The 24,356-nt window shown below is 45.6% G+C and overlaps 1 protein-coding gene across 2 annotated transcripts in view; it reads right to left on the bottom strand.

Moving 5' to 3' along the window:
• TTYH3 (tweety family member 3) overlaps nt 1–24,356 on the bottom strand; it is a 78,257-nt gene that overhangs the window by 11,091 nt on the left and 42,810 nt on the right. Inside the window, exons 6-14 of one of the 2 annotated variants that reach the window (XM_072982714.2) lie at nt 22,699–22,771; nt 22,202–22,277; nt 14,957–15,012; nt 13,319–13,411; nt 13,105–13,197; nt 11,440–11,576; nt 9,070–9,246; nt 8,032–8,107; nt 5,629–5,731 (exon numbers count right to left, since the gene is read on the bottom strand). In XM_072982714.2, coding sequence (XP_072838815.2) covers nt 5,651–5,731; nt 8,032–8,107; nt 9,070–9,246; nt 11,440–11,576; nt 13,105–13,197; nt 13,319–13,411; nt 14,957–15,012; nt 22,202–22,277; nt 22,699–22,771 — 862 coding nt within the window. In that variant the 3' untranslated portion in view covers nt 5,629–5,650. The remainder of the gene's footprint in view (nt 1–5,628; nt 5,732–8,031; nt 8,108–9,069; nt 9,247–11,439; nt 11,577–13,104; nt 13,198–13,318; nt 13,412–14,956; nt 15,013–22,201; nt 22,278–22,698; nt 22,772–24,356) is intronic. The other variant, XM_072982715.2, reaches the window with a different exon arrangement.

Genomic DNA, 24,356 nt, shown 5'->3' with positions numbered 1-24,356 from the left:
AAGCTGCCACTGGAGCCATGACCTTGGTGAAGGTCCGGGGAGCTGTGGACAGACCGAATGGCAGGGCCTGGAATTCGTAGACCGTGTCCTGAAAGATGAACCGAAGGAACTTGCGGTGGTCGGGGTGAATAGTGACGTGAAAGTATGCGTCCTTTAGATCTATAAGGACGAACCAGTTGTTCTTTTTCAGCAAGTGCATGATGGACTCTAAGGTGAGCATCCGAAACCGTCTGGGTCGCAGGTAAGTGTTTAGGAGTCTTAGATCGAGGATGGGTCTTATGCCTCCTCCGCTTTTTGAGACAGCGAAGTAGCGGGAGTAAAACCCGCATTGTATGTCGCGAGGTGGTACTGTAGAGATGGCATCTTTTTCCAAGAGAGATGATATTTCTTCCTCTAGTGAGGAGTCGAAGGGAGAATGAGTTATGAAACCTAGCGGAGGAGATCTTATAAACTCCAGCTGGTAACCGTGCTGAATAATTTTTAGAGCCCAAGTGTCGTTTGTGATGACAGACCAGTTGTGAAGAAACGGTTGAAGACGGGTGGTAGGTGGTGAATGGGTGAAAACGGGGGGCCGAAAGTCAAAGATACTGTTTTTGTTTCCTGCCAGGTGGCTTAAAGGGTTGGCGGCGATGGGGAGGACGAGGGCGGTATCCCTGATAACCCTGGACAGAAGAAGAGGACTGGCCAGAGCGCTGCTGAGGTAGGTGCTTGTAAGGACGGTATTGTTGGGAAGATTGATACTGTCCGTAAGATTTACGCCATTGAGGGCGTCGCTGTCTAGATTGAGTCTGAACAGAATAGGACTTAGCAGTTCTCTTAGCCTTGTGAAGGTCCTCCAAATGGGAGTCGGTCTTTTCGTTGAACAGCCCGGTAGCGTCGAAGGCGAGGCTTTCAACCTTTGACTTGACGTCCTCCATTATGTCAGCAGAACGGAGCCAAGCATGGCGCCGGATAGAGATGGCAGACATGAGGACTCTGGCAGAGATTTCTGCTGCATGTCTGATGGAAAGACGTTCATACTTGGATACCGTCTGAGCTTCCTCATAGGAGTTAAGAAAAGCTTGCCGGGTGTCTTCAGGTATCATTTTCAACCCCGGTAAAAGCTTGAGCCACAATTGCTTGTGATAAGCTCCCAAAACCGTTTGATAATTTATGACTCGAAGTAGCAAGGTGACAAGGGAGTAGATTTTCCTGCCGATGAGTTCCAGCTTTTTACCCTCCTTGTCAACTGGGGTAACATGGGCTTTGGCCGAAGGCCTTGAACAGCTTGTCTCAACAATGAGTGAGTTTGGAATGGGATGCTTGAGCAGAAAATGAGTGTCAGCCCCATGAATCTTGTAGAAGTGCTCTGTGCGACGAGGGACATTAGGTGTAGTCGCAGGCTGAGCCCAGAACTCCTTGATGGCCTCCATAACCACAGGCACAAAGGCTATACTGGGGGGAGCGGTACTGTCCCTCTTGATGTCCCCAAAGAACAAGTCCTCTCCCGGAGGGGAAGGGAGATTCAAGTCCAATTTGAGCGTCTTGGCAAGCCGGGACATCATCTGAGAATAAGAAGAAAAATCCTCAGATGGAGAAGGAGCGTGAGTATCGCCAGTATCGGAAAGCACCAGATCACCCGGAGGTAAATCATGCGGTGGCAAGGGTGGGGGTTGCTCCTGATCGGAGTCAGAAGACCGCTCCGTGGACACCTCATCTGGATCAGAGGAGAAGACATCCCTCTTCTTCTTTGGAGGGGGCTTCTCGATGCCGACCTGCGTTGTCGGGGGTCGAACTGGGACCACGGTTGGCGCCGAGGTGGAAGGGGCCGGTTGCGGTGGAGGGGCAACCGGTACCGTAGGAGGGTGGTCTTTAGCTCGAATAGCCCGGCGTCGGCGTCGAGGCCGGGTCGACTCCGAAGAAGAAGACACATATATGTACCGGATCTTTTTGCGGTACCGGTCTCGAGACGCGGATGTCGACGACGAAGAAGGAGACCGCGAACGGTCGCGCCGACGTCGATGGTGCTTACGACGCTTAGGGCGGTCGGAATCCGCCGAACGGGAAGAAGAGGACCGACGTCGATGCTTGCTACGACGTCGATGAGAACGGTGCTTCTTCTTAGAGCGTTTACGCTTAGAGGATTTCGAGTCCGAGCGATCGCCAGAGTCGGACTGAGTGGAAGCTCGATGCCTCTACTTCGATCGTTTCCGTCGAGGAGACTTCGACCTCGAGCGGCCGGAGGAAGGGGACCGACTCGGGGAGCCATGCTTCTCCGTGCGAGAACGTTTGCCTCGAGGAGATTTCGACCTCGAACGCACAGGTGATCGAGGTATCTTCTCTCTAGGGGATCTCGAGTCCGAGTGTACGGACGAGATCGACACGGGAGGCGACCCCTGGCCCGCAGGAAAAGGGCTATGTGGGGCAGAAGCGAGGCCAGTAGTGACAGCAACTAACTGGCTCGGTGTCGGGGAAGACCTTCCCGAAGGCGGTAACACTTCAGTACGTCGAGCAGGAGGAGGCGCGGGTGCCTCGGACGAGGCCCCGAAGCGCCTCGACAACTCCTCAAGAATCGGCGATGGGATGGAACCCGAGCTCGGAGAAAGTGGAATGGATGTCATTTTAAGCTGGGCGGCCGCCTTAGCTTTGGACGATTTCGACGGTTTAGCTTTCGGAGCCGGAGGCTCGGGGTTCGAAGCAGGAGCGGCCGATTTCGACGACGCGGATTTTTTCGACATTTTGGAAACTTTAGAGACAACTGACTGAACAGGAGCTGCTCGAGAAGTGGAAGCCATTTCCCCCTCCGAGGGCGCCGTGGAAGACAACGTTGACTCCCACAGATGAAGTTTAAGGCGCTGTTGGCGAGCCTTGAGAGCGGCCTTAGTGAAGGCTTTGCAGTGTGGGCAAGCTTTGGGATTGTGCGACTCCCCCAAACAATACAGGCAAGTATCGTGGCCGTCCTGATGGGGAATTTTGCGGTCGCACACCACACACCTGCTGAACGGCCCGGAAGGGGACATAGGGCAGTAAGGAAACCGAAACGACAAGTCCAAGGATAAGGCAGAGCAGTCCGAAATCAGTCCGAGTAAAGCCAGAAAATACACCGGGTCGTCAAGTTGAAGGGAAAAAGCGCTAGGGTAGTCCGTGAGCGAAGCTGAGGTCAAAAGCCAAAAATCAGATAGATCGCAATAAACGCAGCTAAGACGAGAGGCTCCAAACCGCTAGGCGGAAAAATGGAACTGAGGGATGGTTAGGCTGGGCGTGCGCAGTAGGGGTAGTCCTAAACATTGTTACTTTTCTCTTGCAGCTAGAAAACGTTCCGAGAGGCCCAACGCTGGCGCTGGTATTAACCCTTTGTGTGCATTCACAGAAGACCACGATGAAGAAACATTGTTACTTCTGTCACATAAGACTTTGTTACAGAAAGTATGACTTCGAAACAAGGACCTCAAAACACTCTTAAAATCTTGTTTGTTTGTTGCAATGAAGCTTGATCTTTGCTAAGACCTTTCAGAAAGCTTCAGGTCCTTTGCAGTGGAAAACAAAAACAGCACCCCTGATTTTTAAACAACAAGCAAAACTATTTTTTGTACTGTTGCTTTTAAAAACCATCTGGTGCTTCAACTTCTACCAGAACCGCATATTTTTAAAGAAAGGTTCAAGACACTTTTTAAAAGAATAGTCCTGTCCACAAGCAAAGATGTATACCATGGGCACTGTGAAGCTTTATCCTAGAAAAATTAATTAATGTTTATTTATTATACTTCCCCCCCCACCTTTCTCCTTAAGAAGGAACAAGGTGGAGTTATTGTCTGAAATACAAAACGTGTAATACAGAACATTAAAACAACAAGATAGTGATTAACAGTGTTAATGCCTGATGAGGAAAAGGAATTCAGACTTGAGACTCGGGGGTGCGTCAAGACTTGATTTTTTTAAAAAAAATAATAAGCAAGGCTCACCAAAGCCTGCTTACAAGAGAGAAAAATACAATGACATTCTGGAGATTACAAGCAACATGCATTATATGACATACACACACACATCCCCGCTCATGCACTTGATAGAGTGCGCAAATACGAGGCTGCTTTTCTGACATTCCAACCGCCATCTCAAGAGAACACGTAAGCGTGGACCGAAGCAAAGCAAGCCGATGGCAAGGAAGTGGCAAAGATGTAGACGAAGCGAGTGACGGCGGAGTATGGGAACCAGCGCAGGAGGGCAGCACAAAAAGCCCCAGCAGGAAAAGGTGGTGTAAAGGTGTCACAGCTGGATGTCAAGACAGACAGGTCTAGGAAGGCGCATGGTAGCTCCTCATGGACCGTGCCAGACAACCAACCCAAAACCAGATAAAAGACACAAAGGACACTGGATTGCAGCCACTGCAGGCATTTTCCAATTGGCTCCAACAGGTTAAAGAGGCAGGTTGGTTGTCTGGGGAAACTGCATGGGATTCAACTCTGGGCACGTATCTAAGCCCTGGGAACCAAAATTATACGTGACCCAACTTCCCATGGCTAATTCACAGAGCTCAGAACGGAGATTGTCTCATTCTAAAATCCACCCACCCACCCAGTGAGTAGAAGGATCATAGGCCTCTGACAGATGCCCTTAATATGCTCTCTTAACATGAAAACATCTTCTATAAAGTCAGTCCCTTTGGCCACCTGGCACAGTAGGTTTGACAGAGAAGGGGAATCATATCCTCAGGGTTTCATAAAAGAGTCCTCCCTAACCCTTATCTGGAGATGATGGGAGCTGAACTTGGGACTTGCATATGCAAAGCAAGCGGTCAACAGTAACATGTAGCCTTTCTCAGTTAGGGAAGGTAAAGAGAGTTTTCTGAACATCTGGAAGACAAACTTGGTGTTCTTATCACCAAGGTACATATACAGTCCTTGACCGGGGCTCTAATGGAGATGCTCACATTTGAAGGATTCATGCCATTCAGCATCATAGGAAGAAGAAGAGCGTATGCCAATAACAGTGCTTGCTTGTTACTCCCTCACAAAGGAATTTCACAGTGCCATCTGCACTGAGTATTGGAAAGCTTGGGTGGGGGATCCCATTAGAAGAGGATTTGCTACGATTATCTTTGGTGTGCAGTTTAGTTTTATAATGTGGCACATCTTTTGTGTGTGTGTTTGACTGCATCGACTGTGACACAAAGTGGAAGGTCAAGGGAAGGTAAATGGGTGCTTCATAAGAGGGACTTCACATGTACAAGTGAAGCCAAGGTCTTAGCTAAATTCTGTTCTCAGATGCAAGAAGTCAACCATGAACAAGGACAGCATTTTCAGCTTCAGAACACCTGATGGCCTCCACATTTTTGGATAATGCAAGAGGATAACCCACTTGATTACAAAACTAGGGTTGGTCTCTGAGAAGCGGGACTTCTACTGCCACAGTGACCCCAGGGAGCTTTTAGCCAAGGGAAAGATGCTGATGTGGCTCCATCACTAAGCGCCAGGGAAGGCTAGCTAGCATAAACCCTGGGCAGGGAAGGAATGGGGTGGGAAGTGCAGGGAGGAGAAATGTGAAGACTCCAGCACTGGCCGGGGGGGGGGGAATAAGTGCAGGGATTGCAGGGGGTGGTCGGGCGGGTGGGTGGGAGGGAGGAGATCAGCGAGAAGGACCTTATTTCAGTACCTGTTTGGTTTTGTGGGCGCTGTTACCAGTACGTCCGAGCACTGTCCGAGGGCTTAAACTGCCAGCTCATATGGCTGCTACTGTCCATGGCAGCCAAATACAACTGTGATGATGCAGGAAAGAGAGAGAAAAAGAGAGAGTGCAGCCTCAACGTGCATGAAAAACACAGTGCAAGCAAGTGAAACGCCATGGTGCGTATGCCAATGACAGGGAGGGTTCCTTCTACGGAGGAGTAGACCTTGGAACAAGGAGGAGGAAACAAGGGAAGGAATGACCACAGGGACAAAAAAAATGTTTTTTTTTTAAAAAAAACACACACACCATTAACAATGGAGAAGACAACTTGCTCTAAGAGAAATTTTGTCTAGGTTTTTACAAGAGAAAAAGCTTCAAGTCCTTAATGTTACACCATCCCTTAAATATGCCATGGTACTTCCTATCTACAAAACCTTTACACCCAATAGGGGCTGAAGTGAGTGGCAGCTATAGATCTGTGTTTCAGTCACTTCCCATAGCTATTTGTGTTTTTTACATAGACAAAGACAAGCAACTGGTCTCTGACATCTGAGCGTTCAGCCTGGAGGCAGGTGTTGCATCACGGCCTCTCCCAATTTGAAGAGACCCTTGTCCAGCAGGCCGAGGCAAAGAGGAAGTCACAAAAGCAGCAAAACCAGGGAGCCGGACAGGGGACAGATTGGATTTGTCTTCAGTGTGGAAGAGATTGTCACTCTCGAATTGGCCTTCTCAGCCACACTAAACGCTGTTCCAAGTCCTCCATACAGAGCACGTTATCATAGTCTGTCGAGACTGAAGGATGCCTACTATGGTCTCGGAGAACGCAACAACAGTATGCTGGCACTATAAAATGAAGTCTGGGAGTGAACAAGAACTTGGTCCCTGTTCCCAGGCAGTCTGCCTCATCATAAATCTGAAATGAGCTACATAGCATAGAAACTGTTTACCACATGCATGAGATGGGCAAAGTAATGCCTACAGGCTACCAAAGCCTTCCCCCTTTTTAAAAAAGGTCTGCTTCCCTGAACCTATCAGTACGAACAGAAAGTCATTTTCTGTTTCTCAAGTCTCCAGAAACAGCATTTTCACCACAAAATGGTACGAAAGGCTACCCAAGGGAAGGACAGAAGAAGAATTCCAAGGAACTAGAAATGCCCTGTTCAAATATTTGGGGCTGATACAGCTTAAGAGCAGATCCTAGGATGGAGAGATGGCCTCCTCTAATGCCCAGCCCTGTGTCAGAGGAAGTCTACCAACGGCTTGCTCAGTTTTTATCAGGCACGTAGATTTTGCCTCTTCGTCCTATGACACCAAAACCAGAAAGGCCTTTCATTGCTTCTTCCAACAGCAGACATAGTTCATCCTTCCTTGGCGGTACAATCTCTCTCTTTCCTTTGTGTTGTTGTTTAAGGCTATAAACCACACACAGTACAAACAGGTTCCTCATCTCCATACGGCCCATCAAAATGATGATGCCTTCCAAGAACATGACCCTAAGGATGCATCCGCATTTCCTCTGCTTTTCTTTGAAGGACAGATGTGCTTGCTTCTAAGGAGAGCTAAACACATGCCCACAAGATGAGATAAAGCATTTCAAGAACGCTTAGTCTTTTTTGAGTGTGGGGCGGGGGGGAGGAAAGAAGAAAGAAATTGAATTTAAGTTACTTTGCATCCTAGTCTGGTTCCAAACACGCCATCAACTCACCATTTGGGAGGCTGATATATTTCACATTAGTATAAAATGCAACCAAAGAAACTAAGCCACATATAAAGCAAATAAAATAAATTAAGAGACATATTTTTTTTCCTATTCTGAAAATCAGCTAACATTCCGCCCCCCCCCCCCCCGGCTTTCCAAAAGGAGGAAGACAGAAATGTCAGAAGAGAAAATGCAACACAGAATTGTATGCTCTCCCAGGTCCCCTTAAAGAAGTATGTTGGGGAAGGATTCAATGTTAATGGCATCCAATACAATCTCTCATGAAACTGCTTGCTCGTTCTACTCACCGTTCACTTCTGCATGCAGCCACTACATTAGAATGAATGTACATTTTACTTTCCTTTTAAAAAGGTACCTAGAAATATTATTCGAAGACAGATAAGTAGGGGTGGGCATGTATGTTTCTGCACACATGCTCACAACTGCACATAACAGGAATTCCACCATTTGTTGTAGTAGAGGGTAGGCCCATCTCTTTGCTTTTAAATAGACGCTTATTAATAAAATACATTGGACTTGAGTGCATACATCTCAAAAAGACAGACTTTTGGTGGGATTATTATTATTATTATTATTATTATTATTATTATTATTATTATTATTATTATTATTATTATTATTATTATTATTATTGTTTTAGCTCTTTAAAAAGGTGAACAAAGACTTACAGAAGGTGGTGGGGACTCCCGGCCAATCAAAGGAGTATTCTCACAACGAGGATTCTGGAAATTAGCATTCTGGCTCCTGGAGAGGAAGGAGAGGGGAGAGGGGAAAAAGATCAAGAGGGAAAGGTTTCCATTCCTCCTTTGGATAACGGCGATATTCGAAGAGCAATGAAAACAATAACTGATCTGGGGATTTCTTTTACTAAAAGGAACATGTGAAGACATCCTTTCCAGGCAACTGCTAGTCAAATGTGGGGCATGTTCAGGACAGTGGGTGAAGTATCTCCAAAGATCCCTAGGTAAAGAGGAGAGATGTAGTGCCCCCTTTAAGAGCTTTCTAAGGGCTCAATTATTGTTCGCCAGTCCAAAATTCCAGCCACGGTAAAGCCCTGTATATTATTCTAGCTTTAAGCTTAGCAAGGAATCCTCTCCAGCGCTGTATGCTTACAACTTCTGCTGGGCATTTGATTCCTTTCATTACAAAGACAAAGATGGGAATCCTTTAAATATACAGGAGTAAAGTCTTTCCTAAGCATCTGTCTCACATAGTTTATTTGCTAGTGGCAAGTGCTTCCAGTCTCCAAGTATCAAAGAGTCTTTTTCCATTAAGCTCTACAAATATCCATTTACGCTCTATCAGTACACTTCAGAACGAATTAAACAGGCAGGATAAGAGCGGTAGGATAGACAGGCAGAACACCCTTTTGTTTTATTTTGAGGCTTTCCTTTAGGAACTGCTACACGATGGGTGAAGCACCGAGTGGCCTGAATCCATTCCGATACCGAATGCTGGAGACTACTCAAGGGCCCCATGCATTTTCTCCACCAACAACACAGACGAAGCCACTGATCTTTTTTTCCCCTCCAAAATCAGAAGATCTTCCCTCTAGGTCAGCAGTGCCTGATCTAAGGACAGGGCCTTCCCAACATCTCAGGGGGAACCCTATCCCATCCTAGCCGCCCAAGGTCCTCGTAAGTGGAAGGGTCAGGGACTGAATCAAGCGGCCACCCCCGCTCCGTCACGGAGTGCCCTCTACTCACATGTATTCCGTGACAGGAGCATTGCTGACCGTGTGCGCTGCGGCTGGAATGCTGGTCTCGCTGCCATAGCTGCTCCCGCAGCTATAAAGGCTTGGCATGTGTACCCTGTACAGGTTGTCGTGGGTCTGCCTGTTCCCTTGAGCGGTGGACTCATCCTCTCCCTCATCATCTGAGCTCCTGGAGAAGGGAGGCAAACCAGAAGCATCTCTTTAAGTGTTTTTACTCCAAAGTAAAGCAAACCAAGCGTGTGGAGTTCCTCATCCACTTCTCCCCGCAAGACCTAAGTGCGCATGGGCGCTCCCAAGTAGTCACAAAGAGCTGTTCAGTCTGGCAGACAGACCGATTCCCACAGCAACCAACTCCTCCCAGGGAACAAAATGACTCAGACCTCCCCCAACTGCCATCTGGGTTTGCAAAGCCTGTCACATTTCCCCCAGTTGTTCTTCCCACAGAGCCTGCCAGCTCACAGAGAACCAGTATAGCGTGGAAACAAGCACAGCCTATTACTAGAGCCGCTAAATATATATAAAAAAAACTGATTTAAGATCCAAGAATAAGAGAGTTGGGGACTGGGGGGGGGGAGGAACGGACAAAGCCATGTTTTACAGATGGGGGACTGGCATTATTAGCCTCTTAGAGCGGTTTCACACAAGGAGAGGCAGAGTTTGCACTCGGGGAGAAACTACCTAGGGAAGGCTGGTTTGAAACGAGGAGATTTACCCAACAGGGACCAGAGAGAAAACAGCAGCTGGCAAGGAGAAGGCAGAACAAAAGGGGCGGCTTACGGCACCCCTTGAGCCATCTGCTAAGAGGCCCTTAGGTCAACCACACCTGAGCCATGCATGGCTCCCGCCCTCTCCTGTTCAGCCCTGCTAGGTGGGGCTCCACTCCTCACAGGCAGGACTTCACCCACCCACCCACCCACCCACCCACGCATGGGGATCCCTCGCAACTGGAGCTTAAGGAGCTCTGGGTGCACACAGGAGGAGGAGGAGGAACACTGTGCGGAGGGGGGGCGCGCAGCCCTGTGCGCGTGTGCAGCCGCGCACCTCACAGGGAACCTGGCCCCTGAGTTACTACAGAATATGTCACTGTCAGTTTCCCCAGAAATGTTCTACAAATACATGAGCAAATTTAACCAACATCCCAAAGGCATACGCTAATTTTACAACCAGTTTTTATTCTGATTTTCTACGAACTAAGACTTAAAAAAGGGACTGCTAGAAAGAGACAAATGATGGCAAGCCACAACAACAAAACAACCCTTTCAAATTTTGCTTATGGTTTTTAAGCTTACTGTTTAAGAGTCAGAAATCCTGGCCGATCAACAGATTACATGTAGAGAGTAGGGTATTCGTATTTGTCAAAGAACGCGAATGTCCCAGTTCCAGCTAGACCTAATGAGAGTCCAGACCCAGGGATCAGACCGGCCACTCACGTGTCCCGGTGCCACAAAGGTCCCGCTCTTCCCACCCATGGTGCCAGGAGCTTTGCTGTCTTCCCCCTCTGCTGGCCGCTCGGCACCCCGTGCGGGGAGACTCGTCCTCCCGCTTCCAGCCTGGAGCAGCGCCGGCTGAATATCCCCATCTCTAATTACATGAAATGCACGAGAACCTTCTTGGAAATCCAAGAGCTTTGGTCTTTTATACAATAAATACATACAATACTATGTACGTATTGTATACGGGAATAATCACTTACTGTCATGGGCATAAATGAGATCTGCTTTCTAGACAACAGGAAATCAGGCATTTTGCACTGAGTGCCACAAGATGGCAGTGAACTTTTGCAGTCCAAGAGGAATTATGGGCCAGCCATACGACATTTTACCAAAAAAAAGAGCCTGATCCACTTCTCAGCTGACGTGTTATGATTCTCCTTTTTAAAAAATCTATCTTTTTAAGACAGGAGTGACCATCCTAGTCGTTCCACAGACTCGCTACACCACGGGACAGGAAATATTTGCATTTCTCAGTTGTAGTTAAAAATACAAATATTTACCATCCCTACCACACTGTGCCAGCTAGTTCTTCCCAAACTATCCAAGCATTTCTCTTTTGACATGCATTTTGTCCACCACTGAAATTTTTAAATTTCAAGCAGTATCTACTGGACAACAAAGACCAGTGGCCAACCAGGTTTGTAAACAATGACCAGACAAGTGGGTTTTAGACATGCCTACGATCTAAACTACTGCTATGTATAAAATCAAGATTTCATTCTCCTTCACTCCCTATTTCCCCTGAGTTTTCTTCTCTTGCAGCACACTGCTTGGGGAGACGACTCAAGGAAGACGGTGCTGTTGTGCCTTCTTTCTCAGGCTTTGAGACACTGCAGTTGAAACACCAACATGACTTCTAGTGCACAAACCTCTTCTGTTGCCAAGTGTGTGGGACACTGCACACTATGGAACTGAACATGAGGGCTGTCACAAAGGAGAAGAGGACCAGGTAGATAAGCCCTTCCACACTGTCATAGCAGAAGCCTGTCAGAGCTTGGATGTAATCCTAAAAAGGAGAGTAAATAGATTATTTCGAGCTCAAAATGGATCGCAACACCATGTTTACATCATCTGGCTTCTCATCTACATAATCCTGAATTTTAAACTTGCATTAATATTGAATTTTATTTTGCAAGGCTATTTAGGGCGCTTTGAACTGCTTACAAATGGCTCACCTTCCAGAAAGGGAAGTCTATGAAGATAAACAAACAAGGATATATCGAGAGTTACTGCCGTGTAGCAACCAAAAGCTAAGCCACTGGTTCTTAACCTTTGTTACTCAGATGTTTTTGGACTGCAGCTCCCAGAAGCCTTCACCATCAGCTCTGCTGGCTGAGGCTTCTGGGAGTTGCAGTTCAAAAACACCTGAGTAACAAAGGTTAAGAACCACTGAGCTAAGCTATGGCTCAGTTGTAGACTCACAAAGTGGGTTTTAGCAAGCTGCTGTCAGCACCACCCACCTGCAGTCTGAGGGCAATGAAAAGCCTTACACGGTTACTGTACGGATTAAAGAGATAATATGTGCATGATGCCCTGACTCCTGTTAACTATGATTACGCTACATCCCGTGGGTGAGGAGAGAAGGTGAGGAGATGTTTTGTGATTTTTTCTGGCTATTGCTTTCTGGCTATTGCTTTCTGGCTATTGCCGGGTAGGTGGGGCTCGTCAGCCATGGAAGGCAGCCCATCTAGGAGAAGGAAAACTCCAACTTCAAACCTCCACTGCCTTGTGGCTATATCCACTCATGGAAAAGGCTTCAGGAGTTAACCTCGAGGCAAAATCCGGAGCTGGAGTCCCGAAGGCAGCATCGTTCTGCCAACTCCTGCGACATTGCTGGAACCAGTTGTATTGGCTCTTGCCTTTCTATTGGACCATTTCAGCAATGTGGAGAGGGGGGATCTGCTGCTTGGGTAAGAGCCTATCCTCCATATTACCTTACCCGGGCTTCATGCTCTGGAGAGGACACTCCTCGATTCAGAGCATGTTACCATAGTCTCTCGAGACTGAAGGATGCCTATGCCTATGCTTTTGAAAAAACACAGCATGTCCCTGAATAGTTTCCAAAGTCAGACTGGTGCATTCAGGGAGGCCAGTATGTTCAGGAGGTGCAGCGGTCCTCTGTTGGCAAGCTATGATTTCCTACCCAGCCACCTGATTAGCACGACCCAGACAGCTAAGGCTGTCAGTCATAGTTGACAATACTGGGGTAAATGGACCGAAAGTCTCTGATACAATATAAGACAATTTTCCATGTTTCAAGGAGAGCACGGGCGTTTGGCTTTTTCTTTCCATGGGTTGAACTTGGCTCTTTTCACAGGTGCCATGCGATTGGGTGAAATCCTCCATGCAATATCGCAAAGCTCAAAATCATTTCATCTGTCTAAAGAGGCCCCGTGTGGTTTTTCCAAAAGCAGAAGCAACAATAGTTTGCAAACGATTTCTCTGTGGTAATTCACATTGTGACCTTTTCTATCTCAGTTGGGCCGCTACAGGCGGCCCATCGGTTCATGCATTCGCTGCCCATTGGGACTCACCAAATGCAAACTTCGACAGTCGACCAAGGCAGTCAGATGTTGCAAGTTGATTTCTGTGGAGTTCAAAACCGCCTGGACTCGATTAAGATATTCCTACAAGGAAAAGCATGGGGGTCAGTGTTGAATGCGGACACTGATTTTGCTATGGGTAGAATATGGAAGAAAGATACAGCAACGTCCTCAAAAATGCTCCCAAGAATTCATCAAGGTTTACCTTAGAAGCGGGGTATTCCTTGATGGCTGACTTCATGAGCTCCAGCACATCATCCTGCATCTCGACGAGGGCTTTGTGACTTCCTGACAGCTTCTGCTCAACACAAACGTCATGCCTCAGCCTTCATGATCAAGGCAAGAAATTGCAGCGCAACAAGTTTTCGCCACTGCCCCATATTGCTAAAGCATCATTTTACATTATTGCACATCACGATTGCCTTTAAGGTGCTACAAGATCACCACAGTTGGGCTTTGTTGCAACACGCTACAGGTTAACCTAGCTCACTCCTGCCCCCCCCTGCTCAAAATTTCTGTAACAGTAAACAAGTACTTGTATGCCCTTTTTTGCTGGCAATCAAACTCTTACGTTATGGAAAACAGCTTCTTTCCAGGTTTCGCACATTTTATATATGTTAAGAGAAGCCAATGGAAGAATTCTGAGTTAGTTATAATTCATGTGTTTAGGATGAAAAGAAATGTGTGTGGTAAACTGCAAGAGACACAGAAAGTTTTAAAAGAGGAAAACTTTCTCCTTACGTTGAAATGGCCTATTTATGGTTTGCAAAATTCAAACCTAAAGGCTCAGTACCACCACTGCCTACAGAAACACTACTGAATTCCAAAATAAAGATCCTACGCCATGAGCTTAAGCTGCCTAGACCACTTATCAAATGTCAGTTACAACATTAATAAACCCTAGTCTTACATTTAAGTAAGGGTGTGCCTTAGTTCCAAAAGTCATGTAAGGGAGATTTTATAGTTCTATGGTGGAAGCTTTTTTTTTTTTCCTTTTATATATTTTTTGCAACCGTCTACCCGGCTGTTACTCATCGAGTTAATCACAGAGCCTGACTTCTTCTTCAAAGCGTACAAGAAATGCAGCCGGGGACCCCATCTGAGCTCCTGTTTGTTTAATGGAATTTGCAGCCAAGGAGATCCCGAGGGATCGGGCTCATTCATTAGAGCAGCAGGATTCTCTCCCCCTGCCCCCAAAATACAGGAAGCTAATGGGATTGGTCCTGATTTGGGACTGAACAGCCCATGATGGAAACAGACCCGCTTCTTCAAACACAGGCTGCTGTCAAAGGCCCAAATGTGGTGTGGCCTTGATTACAAACATAAAAAGCCCTAGGCAGCTATGGGACTGGCGATTCTCCTTCCTTCGAGGCCCCCTGAGAATTCTTCCCCTTCTTTGTCTGGGAGGATTTCTTGTTTTTGTAGTTAACTGACAGAAAAATAATTAAAAGGACACAGCGGGAAACAGACTACTTTGTCCTGTCTGATGATGACCTGTGCTTGAAAGCCGATCTCTACTGCTGCTGCTGCTGCTGCAGTTAGCTTTCCCTGCACCTTAATTAACCATTTTCCTTGCATTTCCCTGTATATCACGTGCTAGACAGCCCTGGCTGATGCTTGCTCTCAGAGCCGATGAGATCATCGTCAGGCGCGCTACACTGGCATGTCATTTCTTTTTTCCACCTATAGTTACTGTTCATATATCTGGCCTCTTCCTTTTCACTGGCAGATAAATAATACACCAGCCTTTCAGATAAGCTGGGTTTGCAACTTAACTGTTAAGACCTCGAGGCACGTCAAAGCACTTCACAGTGAAAACCGTGTGTGGGCTGAAAACACTCACCTGCTGGAAGGGATTGGGGTAGCCAGCACTGCAAGCAAGGTAATAGTTCAGAGTATCTGTGGAAAGGGGAGACAAAAAGAAAAGGTAGACAACCAAGCCTTTACATTTGATTCTGGCTACATCTAATTATAATACCAGAGGATTGTGTTCTTAACAATTTGCGCAACAGCAAATCTGGGCATTTTCAAATGGGAAAAAGGTGGCAGAGGAAATAATGGATGCACCACAGAGACGTCCAGCATACCTGTTTTTTTTAAAAAAACAGAAACAAGAAAGAAACCCTGAATGTTCTCAAGAACTACAACGCATGCATTTCTTTAGTCCTGCTCTCTCCCACATACCCTCTTCTCTACAGATGTCATCTGATGCCTCGCTTTAGAAACACCCAAATCCATTTCAAAGCAACTTGCGGGTCAGACCCACCCCCTTAACACACATGGTCCGCCCATCCTGGCGATTTCCTCAGTTCCCAACAGCCCGCCACTGCTCATTAAGACAGACTTGACTGACAGAGGGGAGGACGGGTGGGAAGTGTGAATTCACAGAGGACCACTCGACAAACCAGAGTTACAGGTAAGTAACCTCCCTTTCTTCTTCATGCTCTCTGTGAATGCACACTAATGGGTGATGAGGACAAGACCGCACGACCAAAAGCCGCATCCGCCTTGGCCCTTACATCCAAACGATAATGGGATGCAATTGTCGACGGAGTGGACCAAGTAGCAGCCTTGCAAATATCTGCAATAGGTACACCTTGCAAGAAAGCTGTGGAAGTGGCTATTGCTCTGGTAAAGGAAATGCGTATTCCATGTTGCCATGAGAGCATCAGTGAGGGAGCCTCAACCCAGGCCTGGTCTGGAGAAATACTGGATGCATTTGGTGTTGATCGCTGCACCATTTGGTGCACAGTTGGAAAAACTGGTGCACAGTTGGAAAAACACGGTGTCGTTGAAGAACCACTCGTGCATCTGAGAGTTCAGTCTGCTGAGAGAGTCTGCTAGCTGGTTGTGTTGTGTGGCAATGGGCACCGCCATGGGGAAGATATGGCACATTAGGCACCACTCCCAAAATTAGACAGCAAGATGCAGAAGAGGTAGAGTGTGTGTACCTCCCTGTCACTGACACTGAGTAAACTATCCAAACAAACTGCACCAGAGCACAGGCAGAGTTCTGACTCCTGTCCTCTGAAGAGGCCGGCCACAGAGACTGGCGAAACGTTAGGAAGAAAAACCTTCAGAACACGGCCAAAGAGTCCGAAAAACCCACAACAACCGAAAAAGAGAGGCATGTGAAGTTGTACACCCAGGAGGTTAAAACTAGGGAAGTGCTGGATTGAAGCTCTGAGCATTTCACAGTGCTGGCCAGGGCTAGCAGGCCCTTTAATTGGTGGCACTTTGCCCACCTCTGCTTTAAACTGCCTGTTCCACGGTGTAAATCTGCTCAGAATCTCTTTTAATGACATTTCTGCCTTTCTTACTTAGCATTCTGATCCCTTACTTCTCCAGTACCCCTTTGAGACAAAACGTTCACTGACAATAGCCCTATACAAAAAAGGCCCTAAAAGTGTATTATGGAAGGCTTCTTTTTGTCTGCACACAAGACACACTCCAGGGGCGAGTAGCTGTTCTAATTTACTGTGGCTGCACTTGGGCAGAGAAAGCCACATTAAGGAGAGGAAGCCAGTGAGCAGAGCTGGGCAGATTTTCCTTCTTGTTTCCCTGCACTCACCATTAATACTGCATATACCCCTTTCACGTGCCAGCGTGCACACTGAAAGCAGAGTTGTACGACAGAGACCGCTTACTCCTGCACGGTAGCAACTGAACCCGACAGCTGTTATTTATAATTCATTAGACCACTTCTGGGCTGCTTCCAGACTGGTGTTCCATCTCTTCCTATCACATCTCTCTAGCTAGGAAGACTTATAAATTACTATTAAATGGTAATCATTAAAAAATAAAAATAAAAAGCAAGCAGCAGGATTCTATGTGTACTACCAAAAGGCTACGTCATAAGTAGACATCTGCCTATCAGATTATATAATTCATCTAGAAGAAAAATAAAGTTCTATGTTGAGAAATAGGTTTCTCTTAAGCAAGGGCAGGCAGTAACTAAGTATTTCATCGAACTACCCATGCAATATCTATTTGCATGGGGACACACACATGAACGCTTACACCAGAACCATGGGAACCAACAGAGACTATCTGTGAATTCAGATTCTATTAATTTCAATTGTGAGCACTGTTTGGTTTGATATTTCTGGATCAACATAAGGATTCCAACAGTATCCTTTTTTAAAAAAAAAAAGGAGTGTGGCGAAACTCAGTTGAAACAGATACATTATTGACATATAATGTTCCTTTGACTCTGATCTGATGTGTGAAGAGTGTAATTTATTCTCTTGGAAAGGCTGTGGTTCAATTAAATTCTATCTGGCGTATGTCCTACAAGACATAATCCTTTGGATCAGGTTTGACACGTGTCTTTATTTTCTACACAACCCAAGTGAGAAACACACGAAATTGTGGGTGGTTTTTTTTAATGCATCCCTTCAGATTCTCTTCTGCCTGCTCGCAAAGCTCCTCCATTTAACCTACTATTAGCAGCCAAGAAAAGTGTTTAGAGGTAACCATGAAGAAAATAATTTCCTCTGTTACCTTAACGACTGTCAAAGCTACTTGATGAAAGAGGATGGTGGAAGCTTATAAGGTATAGATCCTTTCGATTACAAATCGTCACATTCGCTTTTTGGACTCTTCTGAATAATTGTAAAGTACACCCTACAGGTAGATCCTGTCTTTGAAAGAGAAAGTTGAACTCTACTGCTCTCCAACGTCAAATTCTTGGAAAACTATACAAGGTTCTTCTTAAATTGTGTGATGCACTCTCAGAAGAAATGGCTATTTCATACATTCTGGCCATCATTATGTATCCAAGTCAACCAACAGTCTAACACCAAGTTATGTTTAGCATACAGAAACTTGTGTTTTCCAATTGGCTTAAGTAAATATAAAGTATTGTTCAGCGGTGTCCTTTAAGAATAATGAGCTTATGGTCATGGAAATGCAACTTCAGGCAAGAAACCCTAGGACTGGCTTTAGGGCACAAACGAAATGATCTTCCAAAATGGGACAAGCTGGACTGACAGGCTCAATGTGTCCCTGGAATAAACCAACACAGACAACGAGCTTGTAACAACAGAGAATGCTCCAGAGAAGGAAACAGACCCAACCTAAACTATGACTACAGCAATAGCTTCACGGCACTATGCGCAGTAAAAGCATCTCAGTGGTAATCATTTGAGAAGTACTCTGTCTTTGAAGCACTGAACGTCCTACATGCTTCTGTTACAGGCGCCTGCAAGGCTTGCCCGGAGAGAAGACTCTCTGTTGGATCCTTGGATATAAAATCAAAAGGGCAGGAAATAGGTCAGAGGAAGGGCATCACAGAATCCATGCCATGAAACCATGTACTGGTCCTGAACTTGCTGCCCCTTGTCAACCAGATATGCAGAGACAAATAAATGCTGGATACACATCCATCTCTCTTTAAAATAAACATGCTAACTAAGCACTAGATGTCAATGCATGCGGCAAGACCTCAACAACTTGCTTCTTTGCTGCAAAGCAAACCTGGGAAAGTCACAATTTGAAGCACAGACGCAACAGAGGAAAGGGGCAGATCATCTTTCTCACTCGGCACCTTCAGATCTCGTGTCCCAATGCCCACTGCTCCTCTCTCCCTAGCAGGTTTCCCAGTGTTTGGGGACAGAGGGGCATGGAGTGAAGGGTGGGGAAAGAAGAAAGCTCCCATTTCCCTAATCCAAATCAATGCCTCACTTTATGCCTTCCTCTTGGGGGTAAAAAAAACAACACTGTAATGTTCCATCAGGTCCTGAGTGAGTTGTGATAACACATGGTATGTGTTAAAAAAAGATGATGACAAACTCACAACTGAAGCACAAAACCCTCATTCTCTGTCATGACGCCCACCTTTCACCAATCATAGATCTGTCAGGAAAGAGGCATTTCTCAAGCCAGATGTGGCATAATTCCAGCCAGTTTGATCCACGCCCACCGAAGTCTGAATGGTGCTCTCTCTTCATTCAACGTCACTAGATCATTTGGTAATAAAACACAATCAGCGCAAATAGCTTGGTGGGGCAAACGACTTCCTGCCCAGAGAACAAACATAAAGGCTGCACAGGAGTTTTATGAACAGTGAGAGAAGATGAGCCTATCAGCATTCGATTCCACCAGCTTTATCACACTTAATGAATTCTGGATGAGCTGGGTATAGTACACTCCAACCTCCACTCACACAAAAGTGTTTTTAATTTCCCTCCTCTGTTCCATTCCCGCTCTCCATCTTGGAAGGGATCGGGGGGGGGGAAGGGAAAGGGACAACACAGAAGATCATCTCTAAACGGATGAGCAGAGAGACCGATTAGACATTTAATCAGATTATCTCTTTGCCATTTTTCCCCTGCTACATCTAAAAAATGCCACTAAAGGTCCTGCATTTTAAAAATACAGTTTAATTCCTGGCATTCTCGGTTGTTGCCGCTTTCCATAGGCAGTGGGGAAACGCCACCCTATTTTGGTAATTAAATAGAAGAAAGTCTTGATGAATCAACTGCGAGTATCATGGTCAGACGGAAGGTCATATGAGACTGTCTGGAACACTTATTAAGGCTGCCAATTTACACCCCTGATTAGGAAATGCTGCTCAAGTTTGTTTTCTTTTGCTACCTCCTCAAAGACAAGGTCACTTAAGTACAGTACTCGAAAAGCCCTCTACCAAAAGCATCTCCACTCCCCAACACCTCCCAGATGTCACTAATCAAAGAAAAGACAGTTATTAATTTCTGGTGCTTCAAAAAATTATTTTTAGGGGCTAAAATTCCCAGACTCTGCTCAGTCAGCATGAAAATGGCAAATGCTAGCTGAGGGCATTCTGGGACATGTAGTCCAAAAAGGTAAACATTTCCAAGATGCACTAATTCTTAATTTGAACCATAGTTCGTCTTGGGCATTTGGGGCCTCGAAGCAGAATACGAAAAGGCTACCCTTCTTTTCCTCTTTTGATCGTAAGAGTTTTTCCAAAAGGTTCCTTCTCTTTAGCTATGGGTCTGTTTATGGGTCTGAGACTGCCTCTCGTTTATCCTCAGCCAACTCTGAAGGCCTTTTTGCCCTAAAAAAAACATCCGGACAAGTATGTTGATTGATTTTTCCCCTTGCATCATGCTAGTATCCCATGGCTACAAAACTTCAGCCTTCTGGACAGCTTCTTTTAAAATACAGAAGTTACTAAATCCAGCAAATCTGCTTTTGCAGGCCTGGCAAATCCTAATAATGTTGCTTAAAAAATTAAGAACCTAAACATATTCTTGACAAAACTGTTTCTACTCTCCAGGGTACTATTAACATTCCTCTATACCAGTGCTACAGCTGCCACCGCTTCATACAAAGAGCAGTTCAACCGTCTATTCTTCCCTCCTCCCCACCTGGACTGCTACTGAAACCCAGTTCTGTCAAACATACTGTTACCTAGAGCAACCTAAATTAAAGACATAATTCACCTGCTAGACTAAATTTTGCAAGCCAAAATCGAAGAGAGCACATAACTTGGGTAAGGTGTTCAATTATCCCTTTGTTACATGTGTCAGGAACCACCGATATTAATCCTAATCAATTAGCGTACAGAGGCTTGGTTTCAATGCAGCTGAATGTTAGGTTTACATAAAAATCTCAAGGCAGGAAAACCTGGGTTTTAGCACCTGACGAAATGTGCTTATGAACATCCATGTAGCTCATTCAAGTTAAGTCAACAATCTCCGTGTTCGCTTACTTCTCCTGAACTCTTAAGAGTACAGAAAGGGAGAAAGATCAGTCGATGCATTATCCATTTGAACGAGTCAGAATTTCAAATGTAAACCCAATTTTAAAAATTAGTGGTCCTTCCTGGAAACAAGTGTCTAGAGATACTGTACTGTACATTTCATTGATTCTGGCATCAGACTTGTTTGCTTTTACTTTATGAGGCTTGCTGGTGCAGGAAAGAGCGTTTTAAAGTTTCTGTTTTGTAGGTAGCAAAATACAACTTATTTTCATGGATGCTGAGAATATCCTGGAAATGTTTGCTGATGGTTCACAAGAGAGCTTCGCTATGCTCTAACAAGTCACAGGAAGGTCTTCTGTTCCTCTTCTGCAATGCACTCTTCAGGGAGGGACTGAAAATCAGCATGGAAAATATCCTTTCCCCAACCCTTTTAAAACTCTGCCACCCTAAAGTTCATTATTCAAAATGCGTTCAATACATCTTGAAAGTAGAATTACATAACGTAATGGAGGCTTTCTTGTTGGAGAACTTGGCCTCATTTCAGTTCACCAGTTCTGACTCCTGTTATGCCTTTTCAGACACTCTCTTCTCTCCTGTCCTTCTCCACCTCCTACTAGGTCATAAATATGAGTAACTATAGAAAGCAAGCAACAGCACGGGGTCAGAATTTTCCTCTCTTCTCATCCAGAAAAGCGGCTACTTCCTGCTGCAATTCAACGCCAGCAGTGTTCGCACCAGAGGGAGCTGCATTTCCGCTGTTTCCTTTCCCTCCATCACAAGCGGGACAGGATGTGAATGTAAGGACTTCGAAATCTGTCCTGTTCTTGCTTCTTTCCACTCTCTTTCCCTCTGCCTTTGGTATACCTGAGGGAAGGGGTACTGATCTGAAATGTTTCTCTAACATTTAATGCCTGTTTGTTTTTTGTTTTTAAAAGACAGCTCAGTGAAGACAATCATCTTAACAGAAAGGTCTTCAAGGTGTATACTGACACATCCATACTTGCAACAAAAAGCATGCTGCTTATATACCGCCCCAACGTGCTTAAAGCACTTCCTGGTCCGTTTACAAGTTCATTATGCAGTCTACAAATTGCCCACCCCCGCCAAGCTGGTACTCGATTTACTGACCTCAGTAGGATGGAACCTCAAGCATGGCTACCTGGGATTGAAACTGGGTTATGAGCAGAGTTTGGGCTGCAGTACTGCAGTTTAACCACTGCGCCATGAGACACAATTGTTGTTTGTTTTTCGAGAAACCTCCTTTCTGTTTCTTGGGAAACTGCCTATCCTATACCTCTTCAATCTAATCTTCCATGTCTTGCTTTTGTACAGAAACATGGCCCAGCCACTTCTAACTATTGCCTAGAACCACTTACTAGAGCTGCCCCCAACAGCGCTTACCGGTCGTGAGCACGGCATTGTTCTCCACCACCCTGGAGATGAAGGCGTCAGGGTTAACACAGAAGTCACTAGAACCCTAGAGAAGAGAAACAGGCAACAAAGGAGTAAGGGACCCAAGGGAATAAATAAGAACTGCATATTCCACTCCCCCCCCCCTTTTACAGTGCCTACATATATTATCTTTCACTAACATTTATGCAAAAAGCAAAGTGTACTGCTTATATACCACCCCACAAAGGAACCCGGGGCATCTTACAAAAACACAATAGCTCCTAATACTAAAAAGGAATTAAACACATTGCATATCAATCTGATCCTCATCCACAAAATCCAAACAGGGCAATATGAATGACACGATTTAATTTATTTCACAAATTGTAGAGTTTCTGAAATAGAGTTGCCAGGTCCACGTGTCCCTCACATTTGTATCTGCATAAACCTTTATGGTGCTGACAACACAGGTTAAGTATGCAAAATGTCATTTCAGACCTACTTACCACAGCGACAGCAAGCTCCAGGCCCAAGGACCCCCAGCTTACAATAAGGGCCAGTACTCCTAGAAGACACACACTGTGGAAGGAAAAGGTAGAGACACCGACTCAGCAGGCAGATGGGCTCCAGTTCTAAGACCTTAATCTTTGATGAAGATTATAATTCAGAGTTCAAAGCAATAAGGGAGAGGAAAAGGTAGTAATCAACTTATGTTTCTGCAACTGACATTTTGAAGATACAGCTGCTTCACCTTACTCAGCTCTGTACTATGTAGAGAATTATTTGCGGGGAACGTATTAATGAAAGGGATGCTTTGCAGAGACTGAGATCTAAGCCTGCAGTTTATTTTCAACTACTCTTTCATATTTTGAGCCAATGAAGTTCATTTCCTTTTCCCTTTTCCACACATGCATGTGGAATCTACAAGGCTAAACACGATTGACAGAATATGTGATGACTCAAAAAGGCAGGTCATTTTAGAGTCCCCCTTTCTACATCACCCATACGGACTGGAGAATAATCTTCAAAGGTCATTTCAGTGCAGAATTTTAGTCAGTTCCCTTACACCTTTACAGACCACCTGGTTTAGAACTGCTGTGCCCTATGAATACTTATTTTGAAGCCGATCTCACTAACTTCAACAGGACTTAAATCTAAGTCATGGAGCCAAAAGTCTCTACTCTTGAACAAAAGTCTGCATTTCTACCAGAGGTGTTATGCAGGTTCCATAGAAGGAACCAACCACACGGGAGAATTCTGCAAATCCTTAAGCATCAACCTCTAGTTGCACCTTGTGATTTTTCTTATTTAAAAAAAAAAAGGAAAAAAGATTTGAACTCTTCAAAACAAAGACCTTGAGCTAACTATTTGCATTGTGTGAGTGTATTCTGTGTAAATATACATTCACCAGCAACAGAAGCCACACTGTCCTTCCACATACAGACTGCAAGAACACTCTCAGCAACAGCAACGGCAGGAACACACCTCCCTCCTCATTCAGAGGCTAGGCTATCTTAAGAACACGGCCCAGATTTCCCACTCTGGGGCTCCAACTGGCCCTGTTTCAGCTGGGCAGCATCAGAAGGGTTCAGCCTACTGCCCTTCACTTCAAGAAGCCCTTTAATATAAAAATGGCACAACCTCCGGCCTCCACGGACCGCAATGGGAGTGGTTCTTTTTCAGTAAAGGTTGCTGGACAGGCAAAAGCATAACCACCAAGAATAAAGGGTGTTTGAGGCAATACTTGGTGGGTGAGAAGCAAACTAAAAAAAAAACAGGGCGAGCTAGAAGTGAGGAAGGCTACACGCACGACCTGTCAGAGCTCCTGTGCAGAAATTTAGCGTTGTTTTGGATTTTGCCTAAACACCCAGCAATGCTGAGGTCCTCTTCATGCCGATCACACACTGGGGGGGGGGGGGACACACACAGGGATTTTGTATGCCATAGGGGGAGATTTGAGGGGCCACATCTGACCCAAAAGCCAAATGTTCCCCAAGTCTGTGGTAGATGTTCCCCTGGGATCAGGCATACAGGAGTCATTGAATAAATCCTACCCAACAGTGACTGAAATCCTGTTCATAGAGCAACTTTCCATCTGTTCCTAGCTGGTAAACAAAGCACTGCTGCAATAATTCTTACATGCCCATGGGCACACTGGCTTGGC

Source organism: Pogona vitticeps, chromosome 13, assembly GCF_051106095.1.
Source record: "Pogona vitticeps strain Pit_001003342236 chromosome 13, PviZW2.1, whole genome shotgun sequence".
Classification (NCBI taxonomy): domain Eukaryota; kingdom Metazoa; phylum Chordata; class Lepidosauria; order Squamata; family Agamidae; genus Pogona; species Pogona vitticeps.
The sequence above is the reverse complement of the archived record's forward strand: the minus strand, read 5'-3'. Positions and strand labels throughout refer to the sequence as shown.